The sequence below is a fragment of the Neodiprion virginianus genome, chromosome 6 (assembly GCF_021901495.1).
Source record: "Neodiprion virginianus isolate iyNeoVirg1 chromosome 6, iyNeoVirg1.1, whole genome shotgun sequence".
Classification (NCBI taxonomy): domain Eukaryota; kingdom Metazoa; phylum Arthropoda; class Insecta; order Hymenoptera; family Diprionidae; genus Neodiprion; species Neodiprion virginianus.
This window is the reverse complement of record NC_060882.1, coordinates 19,999,185-20,024,672: the sequence shown is the minus strand read 5'-3', so window position 1 is coordinate 20,024,672 and position 25,488 is coordinate 19,999,185. Positions and strand designations below refer to the sequence as shown.

General features: G+C 38.4%; 1 protein-coding gene across 6 annotated transcripts; it reads right to left on the bottom strand.

Moving 5' to 3' along the window:
• Positions 1 to 384: 384 nt before the first annotated feature.
• On the bottom strand, positions 385 to 25,334 carry LOC124308014 (endophilin-A). 6 transcript variants are annotated; one of them, XM_046770277.1, is made up of 13 exons: positions 25,239 to 25,334; positions 23,050 to 23,141; positions 16,006 to 16,074; positions 14,721 to 14,937; positions 13,706 to 13,839; positions 13,524 to 13,590; positions 11,530 to 11,601; positions 7,700 to 7,800; positions 7,056 to 7,159; positions 6,808 to 6,917; positions 5,298 to 5,390; positions 4,141 to 4,256; positions 385 to 3,971 (listed from the first exon to the last, which is right to left on the bottom strand). In XM_046770277.1, the coding sequence occupies exons 2-13, from the start codon at positions 23,092 to 23,094 to the stop codon at positions 3,852 to 3,854; spliced, it is 1,248 nt and encodes a 415-aa protein (XP_046626233.1). In that variant the 5' UTR covers positions 23,095 to 23,141; positions 25,239 to 25,334; the 3' UTR covers positions 385 to 3,851. The 6 variants fall into 6 exon arrangements, with proteins under 6 accessions (XP_046626233.1, XP_046626232.1, XP_046626234.1 ...); XM_046770276.1 differs by lacking the exon at positions 25,239 to 25,334 and adding an exon at positions 24,002 to 24,514; XM_046770278.1 differs by lacking the exon at positions 25,239 to 25,334 and adding an exon at positions 24,002 to 24,506 and having other exon boundaries at positions 7,700 to 7,785.
• Positions 25,335 to 25,488: the final 154 nt, after the last annotated feature.

Below are 25,488 nucleotides of genomic sequence, written 5' to 3'. Positions count from 1 at the left end.
TGTTGTTAGTTTACGTCGCCGAACATCCGACTAGAGGTGCTGAGCAAGAAACAAAATACAGTCGTGGAAAAACACCGTCTTCTGTTTTTTAATCTCGACACCGCGGGTTTAGATTCAAATTTGAATTCGTTTAACCATGTATCAAGCGACTATATTTTAATTACCGATAAATCGATTTCAGATACACGAATAGCTTGCTATCTTGATAACCGGGATAAACTTTATTGAATGTACATCGTGCCCTCTAATAAATTAAATATTAGATTTCTGATTTAGTTTTAGTTAAATGAAATATGATATAATTATACGTTTACGGTATGCATATGTATATTTATTCGTACTCATAGGTGTGAAGAAAAAATGAGGACCATACCATACACCCAGTGATGACATAGAGCACACTTTATTTTTTAATTATTTATAATAATCATTTAGCATTGACCGAAATTGTATGTCTTATATTTTCTTTATTCAGAGTTTTAATAATTATATAGTAGATTAATTTACCAATAAGTACAATTAATCATTATGTATTGTCTTGAAAGTATCACTGTGCTGCATCCCCTGGTCATTTCATTGACTACAGTTAATAACAAGTAATAATCGTAGGGTTATATTTATTATGTATGTATAGTTATTAACAATTGAGAGAAACTGACGTTACTTCTCAGCAAATATAGAATCAAAATTAATAACGTCAAATGTTAAAATTTGGTACGGGCAATGGTTCCTGGCTCTTAACAGAACCAGACACAGAATAATTGCAGAAATCGGTGACCACGGATGCCCAGTGCTTTACAACTTATTTACAGAGACTAAGCAAACTTCAGTTTATTCGGTCTCCAAGCAGTTAGATTATAATTAGATTACAGAGCGTTTCGCGACTTAAATACAATACGGGTTTTTAATCTTTGTTCGTTTAATATAGCTACTTATATGCACTATTCGAGACTGTAAAGTATATTTGAATTTGTGTTTTGATTTACTTTTTGCTTGCCATATACGCAACCATAAAAATATTAACATTTCACTTTTCTTATTTTACTCGTTTATTTTCAATCAGTTTATCACTTTTTTTCATTTTCCCACTCAAATTCTTTCCCTACAATATTTGTTCCGTAGAAATACGATACCAAGCTACATTATCAGACTTTGTAAATAATTCAGGTGAAATGTCGCTTAAGATTTTTAAAACAATAAAGAATTTTTGCTTGCACATCTTTTTCTGCATGATTGTGTAAATTGTTTTTTTCTGAGTGAATCTACCCCGTGCTATAATTAACTTACGAAACGGACCATAGAACAATATTCAACATTTAACAATAGCCAACATTTATAGAATAAGATACCAATTTAGTATTTATAATTAATTTCAGTGTATATCTTTATAGTAGATAATTGTTTTCTTTAATTGCTTCAGTTCGCGGCAAATCTGACAATAATATTAACTTTGCTTGGGATTTGATTGCTCTATGTTTATTCAATGTATTAAGTATTGCAACGACGTCAATAAATTGTCAAACAAATTCTTTCTGATGGACATTATTATACAGATTGTACACCAAGTATTCGTCTCATTCTTAACACACAATTTGACGTCAAATTACGGACTTTGCTTTGCGTTATTAGGAAAATTTATTTGTAATTTTTCAACAACACAAACCACTGGATACTCAGAATGTTATGTATTTTGAAGTTTTCGTTAAAATGAGCTACTTCAATTTGGAAGTTTCCAACGAGTGTCTTTTGGTTTTTTCTTATTAATTCTAACGTTGGAGTCCAACTGTATGTTTACAATTAGCACAATGACCTAGGTACAATCGATTCACTTTTTCACTGCCCATGTTCATCATTCCTTCTAAGAGTACACCAGAGAAACTTGAGCGAAGTTTGAGTAATCTCAACGTCGTTATATGTTTAAGGTTATGCGCGGATTGAATAACAATAATAATATTAATATTAATAATCATCATCATTTTCCCGGAACAGCCTTGAGGATAATTTTGTTCAGTAATATTTCATTTTATTGCTAACTATGCAACAATTTGACAGCCGAATTGACCAGTTACGCGACTGAACGTTCTGTTCAACTTTTCATATAATATATATAATTACTGATTTATGGCCTATATAGGCATGTATAACATTACACAATCATTATGTTTAGCAAGTATCGCTCAAAGTATACATCCTCCTAACCACGTGGCGTACGAATAACTAAAAATTACTTTCATTGTTCTGACAGGTGATTCGCGCAAGTTTGTATATTATTAAATATATATAATATATATGTATACAATATATGTGTGCATATATTATGTTTACGTATTTGTTACTGTAATATATGTATACATATATGATATAACACTGATCATTTGTATTTTTGTTTTTATTCTCGTGTTTGTTTTTTTCGGTTCTGTTCTTTTTTTTACATTAAACGCAATGCGATAATACACTATAATCTTATTTTTCGTGATATAATGTAATATAACGTACATGTAAATGTGCACTCTCTTTTTCTTGCATAACAGAGTACGTGTACTACGCACAAACTAAAGAAAGCGAGACGCGCGACACTTTCGACGAATGTGTTGTCGTTTATTATATTTTTGTACCTATTTAAATATTACTATGTAAATACGTGTACAAGAGGCGCGAAATTGGACAGCAGCCCTCCTGATCCAAAGCCTGGATCCAGGAGATCAATAATGATTTTCCCACTGTATCGAGTAGTGATATTAAGTTCCTATCCTTGACGACAAGGTTTTGCAGATTGAGGGTAGAGTAGGTTTGGGGGAGAGGAAGGATTTCGAAATTGAATTAATCCGCGAGAGTATCACGCGTCAATTTGCTACATTATATTCTCAATAGACGCACTGCAAGTTGCGATATTGTATTATAATTTCTCTCCCATACTCTGGAATTAAGGTTCACACGAACTCTGGGATAGGTGAAAATTATCCTAAACTATATGTATATGTATATGTATATAATCCTGTAAGATCTATCGGATTGTAATTATTAATTAATTAATTAATCAATTAAAATTGATCTACCTAATTACCCTAAATAAAAAACGTCTATACATATACGGATAAAGAAGTCGACTAAAATTATATCCGGTATTATCTTATAATTCCTCGTCACGGTATATACGCCTCAGCACGCCTCTGCAACGACAAAAGTTGATCCCAAAAGAGGAGTAACTCTCGTCAAACAATTTCCAAAATATACGGAAACTGCCCGTTGTGCAGCCAGAATAGCGTACCACGAATAAACGCGAGTAGAATGGCGTTTTAATATTACAAATCGCGAACATGTAAATGAGAATGTAAAAGGAAAAAGAGTACAGAGAACTCAACGTCTCAATATATAGTGTGTTTACCAGCAAGGAATACCTGGCGTTCGGCCAAATAAAGTAAGAGACACAGAAAATATTGGAGGGTAGTAAAACATAATTTCAAATTTGAATGTGTCGGGTTAGGAAAATGTAGTACATGTACTTAATATGGAGTGAAGAAGATTATAGAGATATAGTATATGTATGCGGGAATTCTTACGTCGACAAACGATATATATATACCAATTGTAAAGATATAAGGTATAACATTATGTACACGTAACATGCGGAGAGAAGCTGCGCTTCCTTGTGTTTGTAGGTGATTACAACTGTCGAGAGGATGAAGATTTTCATGTTATAACGTAATTAATAATTATAATATGATTGATTAATTAATATTAACGAATTAATCAATTATATAGGGATAATAGTCGTAACTGGTTAGGTTATTTTGGTGGTAGACATGAATAATACGCGGTTTTCCTTTGGTTCATCAAGTGACGGTTGTGTTTTATGGCAACGGCACGACGACTTGGACGTAGGTCACCGGAAAGTATCCAGTGCGTCCGTTCACGCTGCCTTCGTACCAATTCTCGTCGATCTTATTGAGCAGGGTGATCGTATCATTTTCCTGAAACAGAAAAAACGCGTTGAAAACTTATAATCACATTCGATTCCTCAGTATTTGCGCAGTAACAATTTGGCAATATAGAAATGCTCTTCGTGTGAATTTTTTTCCTCTCGACAGAATTACGTATAATAGTTAAATGAAATCAAGTAGGAAATGAAATACGCTCTACCTTAAATCCGAGTTCGCCTGGATTCTCTGGTTCAAAATCATACAGGGCAGTGCAGCACGGCTGCCTGTTCATTGGCGTCCTGGCTGGCGACTTACTTGGAGACGGCAGTGGCGATGCTAAAATTTATTGACCATTAGTCGAATATTAACATCGAATTTGTTATATAAAATGATCGATAACGACATGGATAACAGTGACGACAACGGTACAGCATTGATAACAATGAACGTAAAGTGCGAAGCCCGTGACGAGTTGTATGGTGAAACAATTGTTGATTTTAAATTCCATTTTATCTAGAGTTTTTTTGGGTAACCCTTTCTACGCGTACGCACCTTTCAATTCAATACCAATTTTCAATAAGCTGTATCGATGCTGGAGTTATTACAGATAAAATAATGCATGCTCGATGCTCGTGCTGGTAACAATATCATATCGATAATAATTATACCGAAGAACTACTATCATATTATGAAAACCGACTACATTTGCATTGATATATTATGAGTGATGTAAAATGTGGCTCGATTGGATTGATTTCTAGAACGATTGTCGCTGCAATTTCTTGCGCAGGCGGAAAATAGAGGAAAAACGGGAGACGGCCAAACTTTTGGAGCTAGTAACAAACTATCGTATATATATATATATGAATGCACACGAAGGCAAAGAAGGGGTGATCAATGTTGTATGACCAATTGGAACTGCAGTGCCGAGTGACACATTAATGAACATAAATTCATTTACTCGATAATTGATCGAGTCCTGTTGACTAATTTATGATCTGAATAATTAATAAGTAGCCAGACTGGCGGGTTCAGGGACACGCGTGCACGTATCTCCAGTTAAAGAAGGAAGAGTTGGTACCATTATATGAAGCATACCGGACAGGGTTTATGCGCGGATGAAACGCAGGGAAGAGGTCAATTGCAGACTTGACTCCTCTTGTTGGGGGGGGGGGGGGAAAGGGAGCCAGAGAAGGAGAAGGAGAAGAAAAGAAATTAACGAGGTATAAACGAGGGTTTATGCGTGTGTTGAAGAAAGGAAAAAGCAGACGTAAAGTGATAGAAGAATGGGAGAAGGAAAGGGAGGAATGGAATATCATGAGAGAAATGAGATTGAAGATCTAGTGACTTGAACAGCCCCATGCAGAAACAATTTACCATTAGTGGACTGTGGCGGTTGTCCAGCTGGGAATAATTCGAGCTGCGAACGCTTTGCGTCCCCGTGAACCGGAGATCCGGCCCGACTTGACCCTATGGTGTGTCAGAAGGACAAAGAAATATAAGTACAGATATAGTTATGCATACAGAGCGGCAAGTTGAACGAAATATACCGTGAAATAATATTAAAATTGTAAGAGAAATGGGGAGGTAAGAAAAATTGAATGATTATCAATCGAAGAAATTATCGATGTCTCTTTTTGTTTTTTTCTCTTTCTAAAAAGGAGAATTTTTGTTTATCCTGGTGAAATAACAAGAGCGGGAACTTTATGAGATGTAAATTTCGAAACGAGTACAAAAGTATTTAGGCGAAGGTAAAATATACCTGAAGAAATTGGAGAGATTAGGACTAAGAGAAAAATAAAATAAATAAAAAGAAAGCACAGTTTGCGACATGTAGAACCTGCAGATAGTAAACTTACAGTGCAACGGGCAAGTGAGAGAACCAAGTAATTCGAAGAAGAAAAAGATTAGAGATCGACGAATTGAACGTGCGTCGGATGATCAAACTCGATCCAGTTCAATACTCGTTATTGTTCTTCAGAGACACTCCGACGATTTTTTAGTCACGTTAGAAACGGGCCACAACAGTGTTAAACGGGTTCGGAACTGACGAATGGTATTTTTTTTTTCTAATTGGGACGAGGTTTGTTAACACAACAATCAGCATGGGCGGTTAACGAGTACAATGACATACAATTATACAATTATATCACGGATATAATATTTATGAAGCAGGAGAGTAGAATGTTTTGTTAGCAGAACATAATGGACATAGGGAGCGTGGAGAAAAGTATAATCACGCTGGTAAACAATGCTGTAAAATTGTTTTTTTTTAATTTGTCATATCATTTAATAATATGGAAGTTACGGATTATCAACGATCACTTTTCTCCTCGCGATCAATATACTTTATACAATAAGTATGATAATTGATACCAAATGTCAAACAAGTTGATTCACACTTAGATAAGTAGTTGCAAAAAGTATAAAACAAAAATACCACAGTATATTATTATTATATGCAAGACACAGGACAATACTTAGGCCTTGGTGTACACGTGATTTTACAAAATATGGATAGAAGATTGAAAATTTTTAAGTAGCAGCACGTGCCAGAATCATTTCACAGACCTTCCACGCAATTTTAATCAAACCACAGAACTGTATCAGTGATCAAGTTGATGAAAAAAAAAAATTTGAATGTCGAATGCATGAAGAATATCAATGTGGCCATAAAGAAATGACTTGTGACAAAAAAAAAAAATGAAACCAAATTGTCCAAATCAGTTTAACCAATTTCAGTGGAAGGCCTGTAATATCGGATTACAAAAATACAAACTCACGAGTACGACGTGGAAGTAATGGGCACATTTAAGTGGATCGATATCAGTGACGAATGTATGCGAATTTATTAAAATGTTACATGTAAAAAGACTGCAGCTCTTACCGTGTAAGGAATAATTCCCACCGTTCATGTCAGAGATTCCTTCAACGTTCAGATCGGCGAGTGTCTTCGGAACGAATTCCAATTTTGGTCGGTTCGCCGCCTCGTCTTTCCTGCGCAATGATCACAAAAGTAATATTAGCGATTTTGATTTACGATTCGAGTGCCAGAAGTTTGCGCGAGAATTTATACATCGAACTCTCGCGTTATATTGCGCTCAATTATTGCGACATAACTATGTGTCTACCTACTTGATGAACAATGTTTCCGTAAGCACTTTCAGAATTTCGGTACACTGCTGATGGTACTCAAGCAGGGCTTCGCTGAATGTGGCCAACTGGGCGACTTGCTCCACCTGCGGATACAGATTCCAACAATTATTTTCGATCCATAATAAACATGCTTTTGCAGGGCTTTCCGCGTCAACTGTACCGAATTTGCCGATCGCTGAATAGTTTGATGTTTCGAGGAATCAGAACGTATTGATTTAAATTTAATGACAGTGATTCTTAACGTTTAAATTGAGACTTATTGGCGAAAGAAGTTGAGATCTAGGGTTGTAAAATATTTCCTCAAAGAGTATAACGAAAAATGATCCACAGAATTTTTTCACGCGGCTTAATCTGTCTCAACATCATACGATGGTGAAAAAGTAGAAGTCGTATTATATTTCACACGCTTACGGAAAAAAGTAGCACAATTGACGAAGAAAGAAAGCGCCGCGGTAGCTGTGCGATAATTAATCATAGATTAAGGAAGCGGCCAATTAATCATGCCATTTTCAAGGTTCGAATAATTAACAACGTCCGCAAGGACCAAAGTGCCAAGTTGGAAAAGAAAAATGAAATAACAAACGGGAAGAATGGTGATAGAACATATTAATAGTGACACGTACGTCATTTTCTAGAAGATTGAACATCCCCATCTGAGCGAGATGCAGGCTTTCGGCAAACTTTTCTTCAGCCTGGCGTATTTCGTCGTCTGAAACGTGAGAACCTGTACGCAAAGGTTGCGCCATAAGAGTGTTAAGTGTTGTTCTACAAGGTTGCCTACCAGCTATTATCTATGATCTATGTATGCTCTATCATTCTTGATATCTATGAATATGCATGGGATATATGTACAGGTGATGCTGCGATGGGATACAAAAAATGGCTATAAAACAGCGCGAACAAAACATGACAGGGTGGCAACTGAATCTCTATCACGAAATTCCCCGACCTTTCCATGTTTTCCAGACAATAATTTTTTTCCAAATCTCATAATTTTCCCTGACCAATTCGGATAAATTGGTTACCAGCAAATTGAAGAAAATATAGGTATTCTCCACATAGTTTTTTTTTAATAAAAGTACAAACTGTCACTTGGATCACACTGTCCCTTCTAGCCGATGCGCCCAATCGTTTGTAAGGTAATATTTAGGAATATTCAAAGTTTGAAGAGAACCTTCTAGCGATGGTAAAAAAATTTGTGTTCGATCTAATTTATCTAAAGCTTAAACAAAAAATATAGCAAACGATTCCCTGATTTTCCGAAAAAAACCCAGACAGTTTCCTGACTATTCCAAAATTTCAGAATTCCATGACATTTCGAGGTTTTTCAGAATTCCCTGACCAGTGACCACCCTGCATGACGAGGAAAGCTGTGGATGATGGTGTTGGTGATCAAAGCATTCGCATCCACCGTTTCAAAGTCGACGAACTGTCTTTTCAACTTTTTCTACATGCTTTGGCGCTGCTCCGATAACCACGTTTACAACATTAAATTACCGACTTTTGTCGGCATGCAGGATCGCGGCAGCTTTGATCACAATTACATCATTCGTGCTTGGAAGTTGTTTCGTGTCTAACTGAGGGATCAACGTCGAAACGGAAAAAATGGTGGCAAGTTCACCCCAATTAAACGAGTACGTATACGTATTATAGTATATATTCTTTTTGACCCAGCTGCCGTTGAAACGGTGTAAAAATAAAACTCCTTGGCTCTCTTTCGTTACATCCCAACGTTCTGTATTTCACAGAAGAAACCCTTGACCCAGTGGATGTGGTGAGAAGTGAGAAGCTTTCAAGATTTCAATTAGTAAAAAATTGAATTCACATTCAAAAATGAAAGAAAATCGAATTATTGGTTCCTATCGAACACATCGTCTAAATCACGGAAAGGAATGTCAGGCTCGATTGAAATTAGCGTTAACTTTAAAATTTTATCATTTGGAACGAGCAAGGACTCGAGTGCTCCTCACTTCAACACTACCAGGTTCCGGGATCCTTTTGATTAACCAAAACTGCGGGCAACGTGCAACCAGACAACCCGAATCTATATCACTGTAGCACATACTCCGAACATCTCATTTGCCACATGCCTGTAGCGGGTATTCGCATTCCAAAATGTTATTAAAAAATAGCAAACTACCAATTTTGCACGCAGCTAACAAACGTGCACCCGCGTAATCGCATCGACCTACGTCATACTCGTGTATCAGGGGCTTTTATCGGGATGCTACTCGTGCTGGGAGTCGGTGATATCGAGGGAGCCAATGTGCCAACCTTCAAACAACGCTCTATAACGTAGAAACTGAGTTGGGTTCAATGAAAAATGTATCGTTATGAGAAAACGCAAATCCGTGCTCTCTTTTTGGTACTTTGGTAACTGGGCTGCTAGACTTGGGATGTATTCGAAACTCGCGCGCAGTGATATCATCAGGATGAACGTAAACGTATATTTATCAACGCTGTGCGATCAATCGATTCATCAACGATTTCGGTTAACAGTTTTTTCCATTAATCGATTAATCGACGGTTTCGATTGATAGTTTTTTCGATTAATCGAAGTTCCCTCATGATAGACGAGTATAATTCGAACATGGTAAATGACTTACGAGTAATATATAAACGATTGACCTGCCGAATTATTCTGAGGCAACTTTGATTCGTCGAAAAAAAAACGATTGATCGAAACCGTCGATTGGTCGATTAATCAGAAAAACGATCAATCGAAAAACTCAATTATTCGATTAATCGATTCGTTGAAAAACCGGCTGATCGAAACCGCCGATTAATCGAATAATCACGCAGCACTAATATTTATTGCCGTTAGCCTCGCGGCAACGGAGAATCGACTCGAATCGCGTATTTCGAAAATGCCCGCATCCATTCTTCGACATTTTATACCTGCTTCAATCTCGTACTCACGTACGAAAAAAACTGTAGTAACTCGAAAAAAAAATTTCACCCAGTTCTTCATTTTTTCGGAGAGGAATCTTATTTACGCCGCCCTAGTTTAATCGCAACTTTTTCCACTCGAATCTTATTATTTTTGCTCATTTTTCTTTGTCCGTACTCTTCTTTTCGCTCTAAACTTTTTTACCCATTTAATAACGCACCGATACCTTATACTTTCTGTTTCATCTGCAATACTCCTCGTTTCGACGACAGTCTGCATCTCCTATTTTCTTATTTCTTTTGCTTCGCGTAAAAAAAAGACAACCTTTCTCTACTGCGAACCGTCTAACAGTAGGAATTTTTCTCTTCTTCGTTTCTAAAGCCTGCAGCATTCGCCATCGCCTTCCGACTCGTCTTTTTACCATCCCGTATATTCCGAGATTCCTCTTGTCGTACGTACGTTTCTTGTACCTTTCCTTGTGCTTTTTGCGTTTCTCCCTACTTTATTGTATTTTATACAACTACGTTTGTAAAATTGCACCTCTCGTCCTTCTCAATATCTTTTACAAACGGCAGTCTCGTTTTTCTCGACACGATCGAACGTGGAAGATTTTCGACCGTCTATCATGGCGTGGAAAAAAAAATCACGATACAGCTGACGCTACGTAAGAAGACTGATAGTGAAATTTTGAGCTTTTTGACATCACTCGCGAATCTACAAAATCGATGATTCCTGTTCTCGAATGATATTTGGAAAAATCGTCGCTCTGCTCACGTGTATAAAAATTCTTTATCCTACTTATTTGCATTCGATTTTATACCCGCAGCGTCTCGTCGTTTAGTAGGTTAGCTGACATAAAAGTTATGTCAAAGTACGATTAGCATCACGGCAGTTTTTGATCGATCAACTTTATACACCCGCTGCGCAGGTCGTCAAAGGGCTTCGCGGATACATAAGCGAGAAATCATTCACTCCATTCATTCGTCGTTTATTTTTACTTGCACATTTTCAGTCTCGGCACCGCCGTAAGTGAAAATATTTACAGCGAAAGAATAATTAGACTGTTACTTTTTTCATTTATCTTTTTTGTTGCGCTCGCAAAACTTTTACGTCGCGTTAACAACGATTTTCCATCAAAGTTTATAACATGCCGAGGTACAAGAGACGCGGCCTATTACTCGCAGATCCAGTTATAACTTCCAACGACAAATGCAACTTTTAATTAGGGACGTATAATACTCATATTATACGTATATACATAATATGTACATTACTTTTTCTTTATTGTTACAAATAACACTTTAATACACACGGGGTTTGGGTCGGAATGAAAATTACCTCCGTAATGGGGAAATATCGCTAGATTTTCGATTTTCTACACGAACAATGCAGCCTGCATATATATATATATACATTACACTTTTGACACTGCGAAGAGAAGATTATACGGGATACAACAAGCATTTCCAAACTACGTCGTTTCACTTTAGTCCTTGCGATACGACCCCTTGGATATTGCAGTGATAAATTTGATTCGAACCACACCGTGTATAATCAACGTACCGACAGAAGTTGATGCGGGACTTGATCGAGCCGGACTTCCGAAATGTGGACTAGCAGCCCTTTTCCCAGCAGCTAATTTAGGTGTTTAATCGGCACGTTTAGTAGCGAGAAATCATTTAGGAAACAAAATTTATTAATTTCTTTTTTTTTGTCATTTTTGAATAAAATTATACAGATTAAATAATTATAGCAATAACGTGTGTATTCTGGTATATACCAGGGGTGTACGAATAGCGGTCGGAATTAAATCGAATCAAATATTTGAGTATTCGAATGTTTCAACTGGGTCGAATAATTGGAATATTTCAAATAATTATAATACTTGGAGTTATTCAAATTATTCGGTTGTTCGACAATTTACGACCCTCAGAAATCGCTGAACACTATTTTACGCCAGCAGGAATTAGTCAAAACATTCGAACGATGTATTTAAAGACTCGGATAATCGAATATCACAATTCAATTGGTGTCGAAAATTATTCGCAAACCCCTAGTATACGTATTATACAATGTAATACAGGTACGACATGCATCCGCAGTGGAGATACGTAGAGGGTGAACGTGTCGAATTAAATGCGATCATTCACTATTCTGCAGCATATATGGCAATAATAACCGCATGCGATAAACTTGTGTAGAAATTGATTTACAAGTAATATAGACATAGGATATGTGCACTCGATCTATACTGCAGTGACAAATAATGAAATATACAGCCCGCTCGGTTCATGCCACGTGCATAAATATAGGATTCAAAAACTGGACGATTTTGTTATTCGATTCAAATCTAGATGCGATGTTAACGTTTAATGTTCTTTTTTCGTTGGTTATTTTTTTTTTTTTCTTCTCCTTATTTTTTTTCACTACTCATTGTTCATTTTTCACCGCCACGACAAACAAGGTTAACGAGATCAAACATATATCATATAAAACCCTGTAAGTGACAATAATGTAAGTGTATATATATACGTTCATATAACAGCGTTATGCCTTAGCCTTCGACTTCTGCAGCCGCTTACTGTACAGGTTATACCTTCGAGAAAATCCAATTCGCGTTATTCGTTTTGGGCTTTGACACATAAACACGCACACTCACACACCCCTCCGAGTGAATTGAAAATATATTGGCTTTCCTATTCTTTCTTTTCAATTCGAGGAGGGGCGGGGGGGGGGGGGGAGGTTGCTAATCAACGCTCACGCAGATCAGCACAGGTATAATAACAACGCAACGGTAGAGTTTTACGGTAGAAATAAGTCCGCCGATTGATTGATCGTATAGAACGCGGCAAATCCAGGATCTGGAGTGAAAAAATGATACGTCGAAGATCTCAGGGGGAGGCGGAATTGAAATTCCGAATTTGAAAAGTTCCGAAAGAGTCAGATTCCGATTTTTTGGTGGCAAAACTTAAAGTGCGGAAACGCTTGGTGAAATATCATCACATTGATCTTTCTTTGTTTTTGATTTTCGAGTTTTTTACATCCACTCGTTGCGTAAACTACGCTGTGTGAAAACGTTTTAATTTTCGGAATTTTACACTCTGGAGACTTTATTGTTCGCAATTTCGTTCTATCGGAACTTTACTTTCCGGAAATTTGCTCTATGGTAACTTGAATTTTCGAAACTTTGAGTCGTCGGGTTTCTCAGCATTTAAAACTTTGTTACTTCGTCAAAGTTTGATTTCTCTACTTCAAGTTTCGCCATAAAATAATTCGGAATCAGGCGCTTTCGGAGCTTTTCAAATTCGGAACTTCAACTTCCCGCTACCTCGAGGGTCGCTGGATACCCTGATACGTAATTTAATTGTGTAACGCTATTCCCACAAACGTATTATGAAAAAAGGCAGATCGGCAGATCAACCGTCGCGTTTGAATACTATAATTATATCCCGATAATAGCACAATGCTTGTTAGTACACATCGTGAATCGACGACTCGTCGAGTTTGTTCTTAAAATACTTGCGAATCTCCGCAGCCATGTTGCATCAAACTCTTACCTTTCGCTTGCCGCCTCCGCTTGCAGTCAAAGTCCAGTCTTCGCCCTTGAAGTTTCTTCCGATGATGCTGAAACACAGTGTGCAACGAGAACGGTTGTATACGATGTACGCCTCTACGCTCGGCATTATCTGCAAGGCGTCCTCGAGAGGCGGTTGGAACTTTTTTAATATATCTCGCTCACCATGACTTCCTTCAGGTCCTTCGTCTGCAGATGGTGTAGAGGCTCGAGGAAGTTTTGTTTGATGTTGTCGTCCAAAGAATATTTCACGTCGGCCATCTGCTTCATCGCGTCGCCCATTTCGATTAGCGCGAGACCTGAATGAATAACTCTTCGTAAAAAATGATGGCTTGAATCGGAGCGAAGGGAGTTAAACCTTACACTCCCCCAACCGGCAGTAATAACCGGGTTAATAAAGAGAACAATGCTCCAGAGTTTATTAAAACCGGAGTGCCTGTTATAGTGGCGTGTAAACCCCCCAGTATTTCCAGGTTCTATAACGAAGAAGCTTATAGTCATTTCGACCGGAATACGAAACGTCGTCTGATTTTACCAAAGAAATAAAAGTTCAATTTCTGATCGTGAGCTAAGCGATTGCTTTTCTTTTCGTTCAATATCGTTCGGAAATATTTTTGCCAGTCTACGTTAATTGTAAGTGTCACGGTGTAAGAAAACAAGGCGTGTCGGTACCGAAGACCGATTTTAGTTCAGTCTGCGCATATCCAAGATGACGTCACAGAAATCACGTAAATAGGTTACTTGAGGTTACTTATTTATTTCCCGATATTCCGTTTGCTGAAAATGCCACTTTGTGCAGTCAATAGTTATAAAAATAACAATATAAACAGTAAACCCTACAGGACAAAATATCGAGCCTATATGACGTCATCCCGGATATGTGTTCTAATTGGTTCAACTAAAGCGTATACGCATTGTTTCACCCTGTTTCTTTACATCTTGATAAATATAAGAAAACCGTCGATTTTTCTGGCGTTATTGAAAAATAATACATGAGAGGCTTCGGGCGATTTTGTACGAAGAAATATAACGAATCCCAGTAAACCGGTCAATTTTCCTTCCGTAAAACATTGGAAAATAAGCACCCGAGGCTCGGAATATTTTCCTTTTTATATACGTGGATTAACGACGGTTCTTAGAATGAACCTTACACGAGGAGAAGCGAGCTTTTTTTACTGACCAAAAATACTGTCTTCGCCCATTTTCTTCCCATAAAGTTGCATGCATTCACCGAGCACCCCTTCGGGCTGAGGATAAGTCGACGCTTTCGCTTGTCCGCTGAGTTTGCTGATACCCTTGACGGCTGCCATTTTCGCCCTCGCCGTCGGATTTGGTTGTAGAAATTCTTTAGTTTTCATCTGGAGTTCTTCCACCAGTTCGCAGGTCACGTCCGTTTTCTAACGACACGAATATCAAATTTCATTCGAAATTATACAAACACGGCGTGCGTTTCTCGTTTCCTCAGCTTGGATTTTAAAGAATCAGTATAATTGGTCTAGCGATACGCGCGCTTCGTTTCGGATAACAACCCAATTAAATATCTTTACTTGGGTTTCTGCTTTCGAATTTTTAATCAAATATATTATCTATAGGGTCTAAATGCTCGTACGTACTGCTCGTAAAAAAAACTTGCGCGAATTGAAAATTCGGGAAATTTAATTGTGGAGGAATCTAATCCTCGGAGTGAAAATTCAATTACAAAAACAGCGAAATTAATGTATACCAAAAACTAACAACACCATGAATAATTAGCGGTGTTTGAGATTTGTCATGCAAGATCGGCAGAATGTTATAATTTTCAAAAGCTCTATACATGCGGATTAAAAAAATGGTGTATTCGATAAAATGGATTATACTCAAGGCTAAAAATTATGAGGCTGAAGTGAGTATCTAACGTTATTGTAATTATTGACGTTTCGGAAAAATCGTAAATTCACAATTTTTGGAAGGTCTGAAATGCAGTAAATTATAATAAAACACAAAATATTTATATTTCGAAAACTCAACCACTTTAAACTCACTATAAAACTTAAAAATAGTGACACCCCCCCTTATGTTACGATGTGTTAACGGTACACGAACCTCAGCACCATTGAAAATTATATTTATTCTCTTCTTCACATTCCGAAAATTTTTTCGAAAATGGCATGCCATTCCTGCTTTATGGTGTACTGTGCGTAACCGACAAGCTCAAGAATTCATCTCGTATATGATAAATTTGCGACGAATACCGCTGAGACCCGAGCTTTTCGCGAAGATTAAAATACTTGGGATGACAAAATACAACGAATAAAACAGAAAAGGTCAAAGGCTAAAAACCGTTACGCGTTTTTAAGCTGATGGGCAAGTAGTTTTTTCGTCATAGCGAATAGGAAATAAATGTGGCAAGTACGCGAATCCTCGTGCTTTGAAATAAAAAAAAATATATATATATATATGTGTGTGTGTGTGTATTGTATACGAACCCTTTCCATGTCGACGAAATCGACGTCGAGTTTTGTTCCCTCGGCGCCGCCCATCTTCTCTGTCATATACTGTAAAGAAAAGAGAAAAATAATATTACACATAACATGTACGAGTGCTTGCAGCGTAAATTTAGAACGCCCTGCACACCACATTGCAGTTGATGACAATTTCTTGTACAGTTAAATATCCCCTTAATGCAAGTTCAAGTCTAAATCCCGCTGCTCACCAGCGAGTATCTCGTTATCGTGTAGGTTTAGCGATAAGTTTTAAGGCACCCGCTAATCTCAGACTGACGATATGAGAGTACGAACCCTTTATACTTATATGCATATGTACGCGAATCTGCAAGTAATTCTCATTGCGCGAGTTAACTCCGCATGGTCTTCATTCACCCACACACACATACGCACACATCGCGTGTATGTACTTGTAATAATTTCTAGAACGATTCTGTCAAAACGTATTTATACGTGGGCTGGCTGCATATACGAGTATCCGATGCACATGCTCCCACACAATCCGCTATCTGCAGCCTCTCGTACGGAGAAACCTCGTATAGCGACGCAGAAATGAAGACTGGAAAGAATCGGTTATACGATTGATCTGCTCGCACGAAATCGGATTTGACAAGCTCTGAACGAGAAATGTAATTTTTTACAATATGCAGGGTATAATAATGAAGAAACCTTCGTTTCCGTTAAATTCGATAAATTGAGTTGAAAAATAATGTAATAAAAGTAATTAGTTGGAATATTTGTCTACAGCCAGATTGTAATTGACATTGGAGAATATGAAAAAATTTTCTGTTTGCGCCGACGAAAAATCCTCGCGCAAAGAAGACGGCATAATTATTCTACGTCTCGCACTTGTGTAAAAGTCATCGTAAAAAAGAAGAACCGTCAGACCTACCCGACATGTACTTCTTTGTGGTGAAAAAGTAATAATTCGACGAATGAAAATGTTTAGTATCATTATTTCCGTGCGGTAAGATCGACAAGACGTCGGATAGAAGATGATGATGAGAAGGAGAAGGAGAAGGAGAGAGGAAAATAAATTTGTCAGGCATGAGAGGCAGCCCCTACACGGATACGAAAATGACTTAAAGAACGGTGTGCAAAGAATAAAATCGAGACCGGACTGAAATTATTTAGTATTCGTTCTATATCGACCAATTGTTGCAAATTCTTTACGAGTTTCGGCCGTGCGATTATTGGGGGTGAAATTCAGTTGAAAACATCGAATGGTGGTAGCGCTGCTCTGCACGTTTCAGAAGCTGGTAATTGAATTCCTATTTCGTACGACGTATCGCGGGGGCTTCCCTTGCTCGACGGAAACGGAGGCGTGCAATATGGAATAGAGAGAAAGCGAAAGAGAAGAAACAAAAAAAAAGAGAAGAAAAAAAGAAAGGAAGTAAGAAGAACGAGAGCGAGAGTGAGTGTAGGGAGGGGGGGGGGGGGGGGGGGGAGAGAAAGAGAGAGAGAGAGAAAATTGCTACGCAGCTGCAATTGTTGGTTCGAAAGGAGCTGTAAGGATGGAGAACAAGGAGGAGAGAATCTCTACCCGTGTAGCCGACTAAGGAGAGAGGCGAGGGTTGGATCAATATCTGTTTAGGTTGGATCTACCGTGAGTGAGCGTTCAGCTTTTACTTCTACATATGCGAGATTTGAAATGCTGCCAGAAGAAGTCGATGCCGCATTCGCGGGTTTGCTCGTATCACCGGAAGGTGCCAACAACCCTGTCTCGCAAATCTTTTACGTTGCGCGAAAATCACCAAACGATTGTGAGAAAAGTCGCCGTTTCTTTGACTAAAGCGGAAAACGTATCAACGGCAATTTTTTTTTCTAATAAGAAAATTATCGAAATATTTACCCTATTTTATTTGTACTTCTTCAAGCTCATGTTTCCCTTCGTCGGACGCAAAGACTTTGTCCCTGTATCTGTATACTTATAAAGAGTTAGACTATGTAGTTAGTCCACGTTAAAACAAGTTAGACCAAGAGTTAGACTGTAGAATTTGGCCATCGATACTCCCGTTTCTCGGGTGGATCGCGATCAGTAACGACGACGATTTTCTATTCATCTTTGTTAATTAATAACGCGCTCTTTTGCATAAACTGTGCCGTGATAGCAAACAAAAAAATGTTACCAGCACAATTTAAGATATAAACAATTTGAGAAAAAGGCTTGTAGATGATTTTGACACGATTCTAATGTTTTTGGACTCATTTTTCTCGCTTACCAAATCACTACAAATTGTCTGAATAACGTTTAACAAATCTTATGTTAAATTTGTTCCACCGTACCTACAGAAATCCATTTTTATCTGCTCTGGAAATCGTTATTTGTAAAGTATGTTTCGGACTGTCTCTGAAGATCTTTATGGTGAATAAAATCAGTCTAAATACATTAGAATCTCAATAAAAAACTAGAGTTTAATGATTTTTAATATTTTCGTCGTAAAACCTTTTCTCAAATTGTTGTGTTAATCGAATTTGATCAGACTCGTTATGTTATAAGTAGAAATGTTGTTTCGTTCAAGTTCACTATCATCGACGCAAACGACATTGCTGGAGCTTTCGTAAACGTTTTTTCCTCGTTTCCTTACTTTTGATTCAGATTACAGTCCGGCCGATTCATCCTTAAAAAATCGTTCTGCACGTTTCAGTTATAGGATTACGCAAGCACTCATAGAATATAAAATTACAAAACCACACGCTTTGAGGATAGAATTTAAGAAACTTGCGGCGACGTTTTCTCTCTCAACAAAGGTAAAATAAAATGTAAACTCTACACGCCTGAGGTCTTTGTGCGCGATAGCTTTGAAATAAATTATACATAAAGCATTACAAAGATCGTTAGTCATTTGACAAAGAGGTTTGGTTTAAAGCAGAAATGGAAAAAAAACAAATGGTAAGAAAAACAGGGTAAATTAATTATACGACAGAAATTCGCCCGGAGTTTGAGCCTCATTTTCTCCTCTCTGTTATTCATCTCTTCGCCTTCCATTCGAATGTCAGCAGAGGTGAAAAAATATATGGATCGTATACACCAGGGTGTAAATTGCAGTGTACAATGTAGCGTGTTGTAATTGCGCTAATGGCCGTGCCGGCGAACGATTGAAACGGGAGTCGAGGAGTGTGGAAATAAAACACTGTACCCAGTAATAAACTGGATATTACATTGCTGACGGAACAAACAATGTTAAAACAAACAAGCGGTGTAAAAATTGATTTAACATCAAAACTCCCGTGAAGTTCAATCCTCCTGCGCGATATTCTTCGGCGCGAGTATCGCGTTCGATAAATATAATTGCGTGACGAAGGAATCGATAACGAGTGGCAAAAAACGAGGGAGCCAGTATCGTAAAAAAAAAAAGAGAAGAAACAAGACTAAGAGAAAGATGGAAACGAGCCAACGTCACCGTTTTAGAACAGAACGATATTACAGAACAAGTCGCAACCCCCTGTAACAGAATCGACGCGTTAGTCACGTACACACGTTATACCTCGCGTGCATGCTCCATGAGAATATATAGGTATACACACACGACATGCAAATAGGATTATAGAAGTTAGAATTCGTGCAAATTCAGCGTTATTTAATTTTTTTAATTTTTTTTTTTCACATATTTTTGCGCTCTCCTTTCATTCGGTTTCTCTTTGATATTTTTTCGCAACCGCTACTCGACACGAGATTATCACCGAAGCCTCGTTAGTGGTAATTACAAAAATTTTCCGAGACGATGGGAAAGGGCGAGGAACGACAAAGGTTAGGGGTTAATATCGAAACGCGAGGAATACATATGCATACGCTTAATCCCTAGGTGTGTACAATAACGATTGCAAATTTTTGCAGGGATTCGCGTGGGCGCGAATATTATAACCAGCACAGCTCTTACAGCCGTACACAGGCAGAGCAAAGCACCCTCCCCTGTAATACGCAGAAGCGCAATTCTGTCCCGCTTCCGCCCCCGCGACCATGACCCATATCCCATCACCGAATGACCCAGATAAGGTATTTCCACCGTGGAAAACGTTGCCTGGGTAAAGGTCATTCCAGAGTAAATTTGACCCAGATTTACGATATTAAATATAGGCTGTTTCGCGTAAAAATAATTTACGATTTTCCACCGTGGCAACCCCCTTAAAAGTTTTTCTAGGTTAGAAGAATAATCCTGTGAAAACATTAGCGTTCTACGATATGTGGAAGATGGCGTTCATAAGATTTTTCGCTTTTTTCAGATTTATTATTTCTTATCTGATATTTATTTTCAACCCTAAGATCACGACCCGTAACACGACAATATATTAACGGGAAATTGGATTCTCCTAAATCAAAAGTTCATGTTAAATTGTAACTATTTTGAAAGATTTAATTGATGATAAATAAGTTCTCAGATAAACTTCTTAATCAACTGGAGACTTAATATTACAAGTGTGGGTCTTAATTGTGACGTAAGTTGATATTATGATCGATGTAAGCGATAGAAAAGAAAATTATTCACGATACTTGATAAATTAAAAAAAAAATTATAACAGTGAAAAATCAACTGAGCGCGAACTTCCACGTAACGTAGAACTCTCATATTTTGACAGAACCTTTCTTTCAAACTGAATAAACTTCTTAAAGAGTTGCATGGGAGAAAGTTCCAAACTATTTTTTTCTAATCACCATAATATATATATATAAGGCGAATAAATTGCTACGCACTATCGTTAAATCCGACATAAAGTTATGATAGCTAATTTACGTGTGAATGGCAATACGAATATCGTATTTCAATCGTCATTTGGAAGGACGAAGAAAATGTAGGTGAAAAAAATAATAATCATCGAGCGAACGTCTCGGTCGGATTTGATTGTTCTTGATGCTGACTGTTGCAGGGTTGAGTGCAAATGAGCAGCTGCGAGGGTCGGCGGACCCCTAGTCTTATCGCATCCCAAGAAATAAATCGAATTCGCGGATACTTGAAGGGGTTGAAACCAGTCAGGCGGATATTCCTTGTTCGATTAGAACCGAGTCAGTTGGGCATTTTCCTCCAGCCGGAATTAATGGAAGGGGAATTATCTAAGTATATCGCAACTAATTCATTGCACGTCCATTATTCCGCATCCCGGTTCCGACCCATGCTACCACATAATTTTACAAATCTAGCCGGGTGCCCTTAAATTATCCCCAGACAGTTTTAAGGTTCTTCGTGCGTGGGAGTGAAACACACGGTAAAGAGGCGCTGCATGTAACTAATCACCGACGTATCAAGCGTTACGGCGTATTAAAAAAATACCACATGGAAATAAACTTATGATGACGTCATACCGATTCGATGATTAAATGTCATCGGCAATGGCGGAATATTTGTTTTTGACATTAATTATATCTATAATCATAACCAACGTCAATAGAATCGACGACTGTTAGAAAAAAGTTATATAATCATAAGGTGGTGACGACGACGAGCCTACGAGTCACAATTAAGAATCAATTACTCGTTCGTTTGGTACTGAAGTAAAGTTGTATGATTGAATAGAAATTCAATGTCTGGATAACGTTCAAGGTGCGTTGAATAATAAATCCTAGCGGAAAACTCCGTGAGTTACTTTTAACGTGTAGAATTTCAATTCAAGTGAATTGACAAGTTGAAAACAAATAAACAAAGCAGAGTTAACGCAGCATAAACGATGACAGAAATATGGTAAAATAAACGTAGCAACTGATTGTCTGAGACTAAAAAGTTGCGATATGGTAACGTTTAAAAAAAAGAGAATTATTTAATGGATTTCATTATCGTTGGCTACTGATCGCGGTTGTGCAGTTGAGATTGGCGATTTTTCCTATTAAAATCTTGCAGAAACATGATGGAATGCGGACAATGCTTTCAGATCGCGAGGAATACTTCGAGTGAAGTTTTATCTGCGATCGAAACTTCATTCCTGCCCAGACGAACGCGATTATTACGAACGTTATTATAATAAAAGTAGTGTTATAAAATACAACGAAGAACCGAGGTTCTTATATCAGATAAATCTATGATAAGAATATCGGAGTAACGAGTTTCAAGGAATATTTCATTTCAAACATTTCGAGTAAGAAGTCTAAACGCCTCGCAGCTCTTCACTAATGCCTATATATTAAATTACGATGAGAAATTGCTAGGGAGTTAATTGTTTTCAAGTGACGATGGAAAATAAATGTGAAATCCGAAACTGTATGTATTACAGCAAACTTCTTATGAGGATGAAGTAAGTAACGCTATTATAAACATGCATGTTCAGGAAAAATCGTTACTGCAAACCTTTCGGAATGTCTGAAATTCAGTAAACCACGATAAACAAAATATACTCTTATTTTGAAAGGCCGACGCCTTAAAAGTCATTCTAAATTTGCGCAACAATGATTTATCCCCTGAAATTTCGTTATACCATAACTTTCATAACTTCTTGCTCATACAACGAGGTTTAAGGTTGCAAGAAGGAGATGTGAAAACTATGAATTTCCGGACACAGTCGCCATTATTTTTATATTCTGCTTTGCTGATGGCAAACTTCTGAGGCTGCTAACGATGTGACTTCAGCAGAAACACGTACCAACATTCTGCAGATACGACGGCGGGACGTGTTCTTGGCAACAACACGCGATGAACAAGGAAAGGAACTTCCCGATCATTGATGTAAGTTATAATCAGGTAATAAGTTATGTAAGCAGCGAGTGGGCACGAGGTATAATGACTAAACCGCGATAGCGAGTTGCAGAAAATTTCGGGTTAGCTGGAAAAGTCAATTAGGATATCCGCGAGGAACTGTATAAATAAATTAGTAAGCCACGGAATATTAAATAGACCGTGAGCAACGTTAATCGATTGCCGGATTTATGCAAGAATACATATGTACAATACCGAGACTATATTTATACGTGCATATAAAGGAATTCAATACAAAAGATATGAACCAGATGTTGAAATTGATTCAGCTGGGAATTATCGAGCAGACTCCGAGTTCGTTATGGCGAATTCATTTCAACGGTATTACGAATTCGTCCAAACTCACCTGATTCGCCTTGTTAATTTGTTTCTTGAGTCCAGCGAACGCCATGATTCTGCCGTGGCTTTGCCAAGTCCTCTCTAATTAGCCAAGTAAGCCTGAAACAGAAAGACGTTTTTTCGACGTTGCATTATATATCAAACTTGTAGTGCTCCGGGAAATTGTCTGGTAAAATAATGATAGCGGGTCTAGCTTATGCGAGAATTGAGCACACTCGCGTGACAAAAACAGAGGTTGAATGTGGAGCTGAGTAATAATCGTGCCATATGTGGATCCTAAAGCGAAGGAAGAATCGAGACCGCATACTTTTAAATTCACATAACAACCGTGCTTCCACGGTTGTAAAACGTCCTTTCAAGAATTCTCAAAGCACCTTGTAACTCGACGCCTGCACCTCTCGAAACGGATTCTTCTTTATCGCTTGAATATAGATATTAATATGTTAGATATCGAAAGGTTCCGGCCTCAAAGAACCGTAGACGGGTTACTCGTCGGCAATGAATCTAAATCTTTATTATTAGATATAAATAGCTGGCTGGAGCGTCGGTCGGAGTGAATGATGTTCGCCTGACATCATCCGAACCCCGACATTCAGACGCGAGCCTTAACCGTTGGTAAAAACCGACTACGATTGCATTGTACCCGAGAGAAGGAGAGGAATCGCGATGATTATGCGGCGATGAAAACGAAGTCGGACAGAGAATTCCGCCATTGTAAAGAATCGAGCGAGCGAGCGATTAAATAAAGACGGGCGAGAATCTACAGGGAGTGTGATTAAAAATCGTGACATATTTCAAGTCCAAGTTTACGCTGTAGCAACTTGTCAATGAAACCGATGCCAATGGCTTGACGTACGACTGCACGCTTCTACGCAAGTCTCGTTGATCGGGTTAGAGAAATGTAGTATGTAATTGCGCGTAACGGACGGTACGTGGAAAAGAAATCGGATAATCATTACCTGAGAAAAATTCGGGAACGAGGAGAAGAAGAGGCGGCGAAAGCGAATCTGCGCGTTATCACCCCGATACGTCGTCTCGTTACGTTATCCTTTATCCTGCGGTCTTGATAAACCACCTGACCGACCGACTACTGACGCCGGGGCTTTGGGCCGTTCAGAAATTGACTCCGTCGCGTGGATTTAAGCACTGCAAGGTTCCTTCGGGCTCTCCGACCTCGTAGGGGTAGTTTTAACCGTGCGATCGATAGCGGAACGGCTCTCTCGCCAACCCCCATGCGCCAACCCTCCGGACTACGCTGCTGTAGTACGCGGTGACTTGGAAAGGCCAACCGCCGTCGCGTCAGGAGGCTTCGATACCGCTCTTCAATTATCGCCCGACCAGCGTAAGATAAAGAATACGACGTTACGCCCCCCGATGACTGTGCGTACATCCGTTTCGAACACACCCCCGCAGATTCTCAATGCGGGTAGTTTCACGTCCGGATGCATTTACGAATGCTTTCGATTTTCAAAACGTGTACACCTAAAAGCCAATTGTCCGTTATCTGTTATTGTAAGTCCGACTGTAAATAAAACGATGAAACTCCAACGTTACCATATTTAGAAATTAGGGGGCGGAATGACGATCGAATTTTCCGTTCAAAGATCCTTTCACTATACGCGCTGCGTTTCTGGAGTTCGGACTAGCGACGACGAAATGATGGAGGGCGGGAGGGGGGCGTAGTGTTTTGTTAGACCGATTGAATGAGACCAACGATTCGTTATACTTGTCTCTGTACAGTTCTTGCCTATTCATCTTGACAGTTCCCTAACGCCGATAACTTATCTTGAAGTATTATCATCGTTTCGGTCGGATTACGGATTGCAAATTACAAGCGGTACGAGACAGCCAATCAAAGGCGGGCGGTGCGTCGGTAGCTAACAATGAGATGGTTAGCACGTTCTCTAATCACTATCGGAAGCGTTGTTTCTTCGACATTTAATGTGATATATGAAACGAGTCACGCGTCTAAAACAATTAGTTCAAGATGTAGATTATGGCCGATATTATTTACGCTCAGAGATTTAGGTGTGATAATTTCCGTTTTTGAAAGGATGACACAGAGGAAGAATGTTCAAATTGTTCGAATTATCCGTCACGGATGAGATGGTATATGACGAAATATCATTCCTCTCGTTAGGCAACTTCCCGAGAATATCATTTCAGTACTGATATAATAATTTTTATTTAACTTACCTTATTATTTATTTGATATACCGAGTCCTGTTTCAATTGTAGTTTCTAACCCCCCGCACAGATTTGACACACAAGAAACAGCTGTTTGTTAGTTCAGCAGTTGATTACCAGGAGGCCTTCTCACAAGCATTTTCCCAATCATTTTCAAAACATCCGACAGATGGAACTGGTCGTCGTGGTCACGTGATACTCTTCAGGGTCAGTTCGCAAGATTCAAACCGGTGAAAAACGAAACTTTCCACGCGGATGA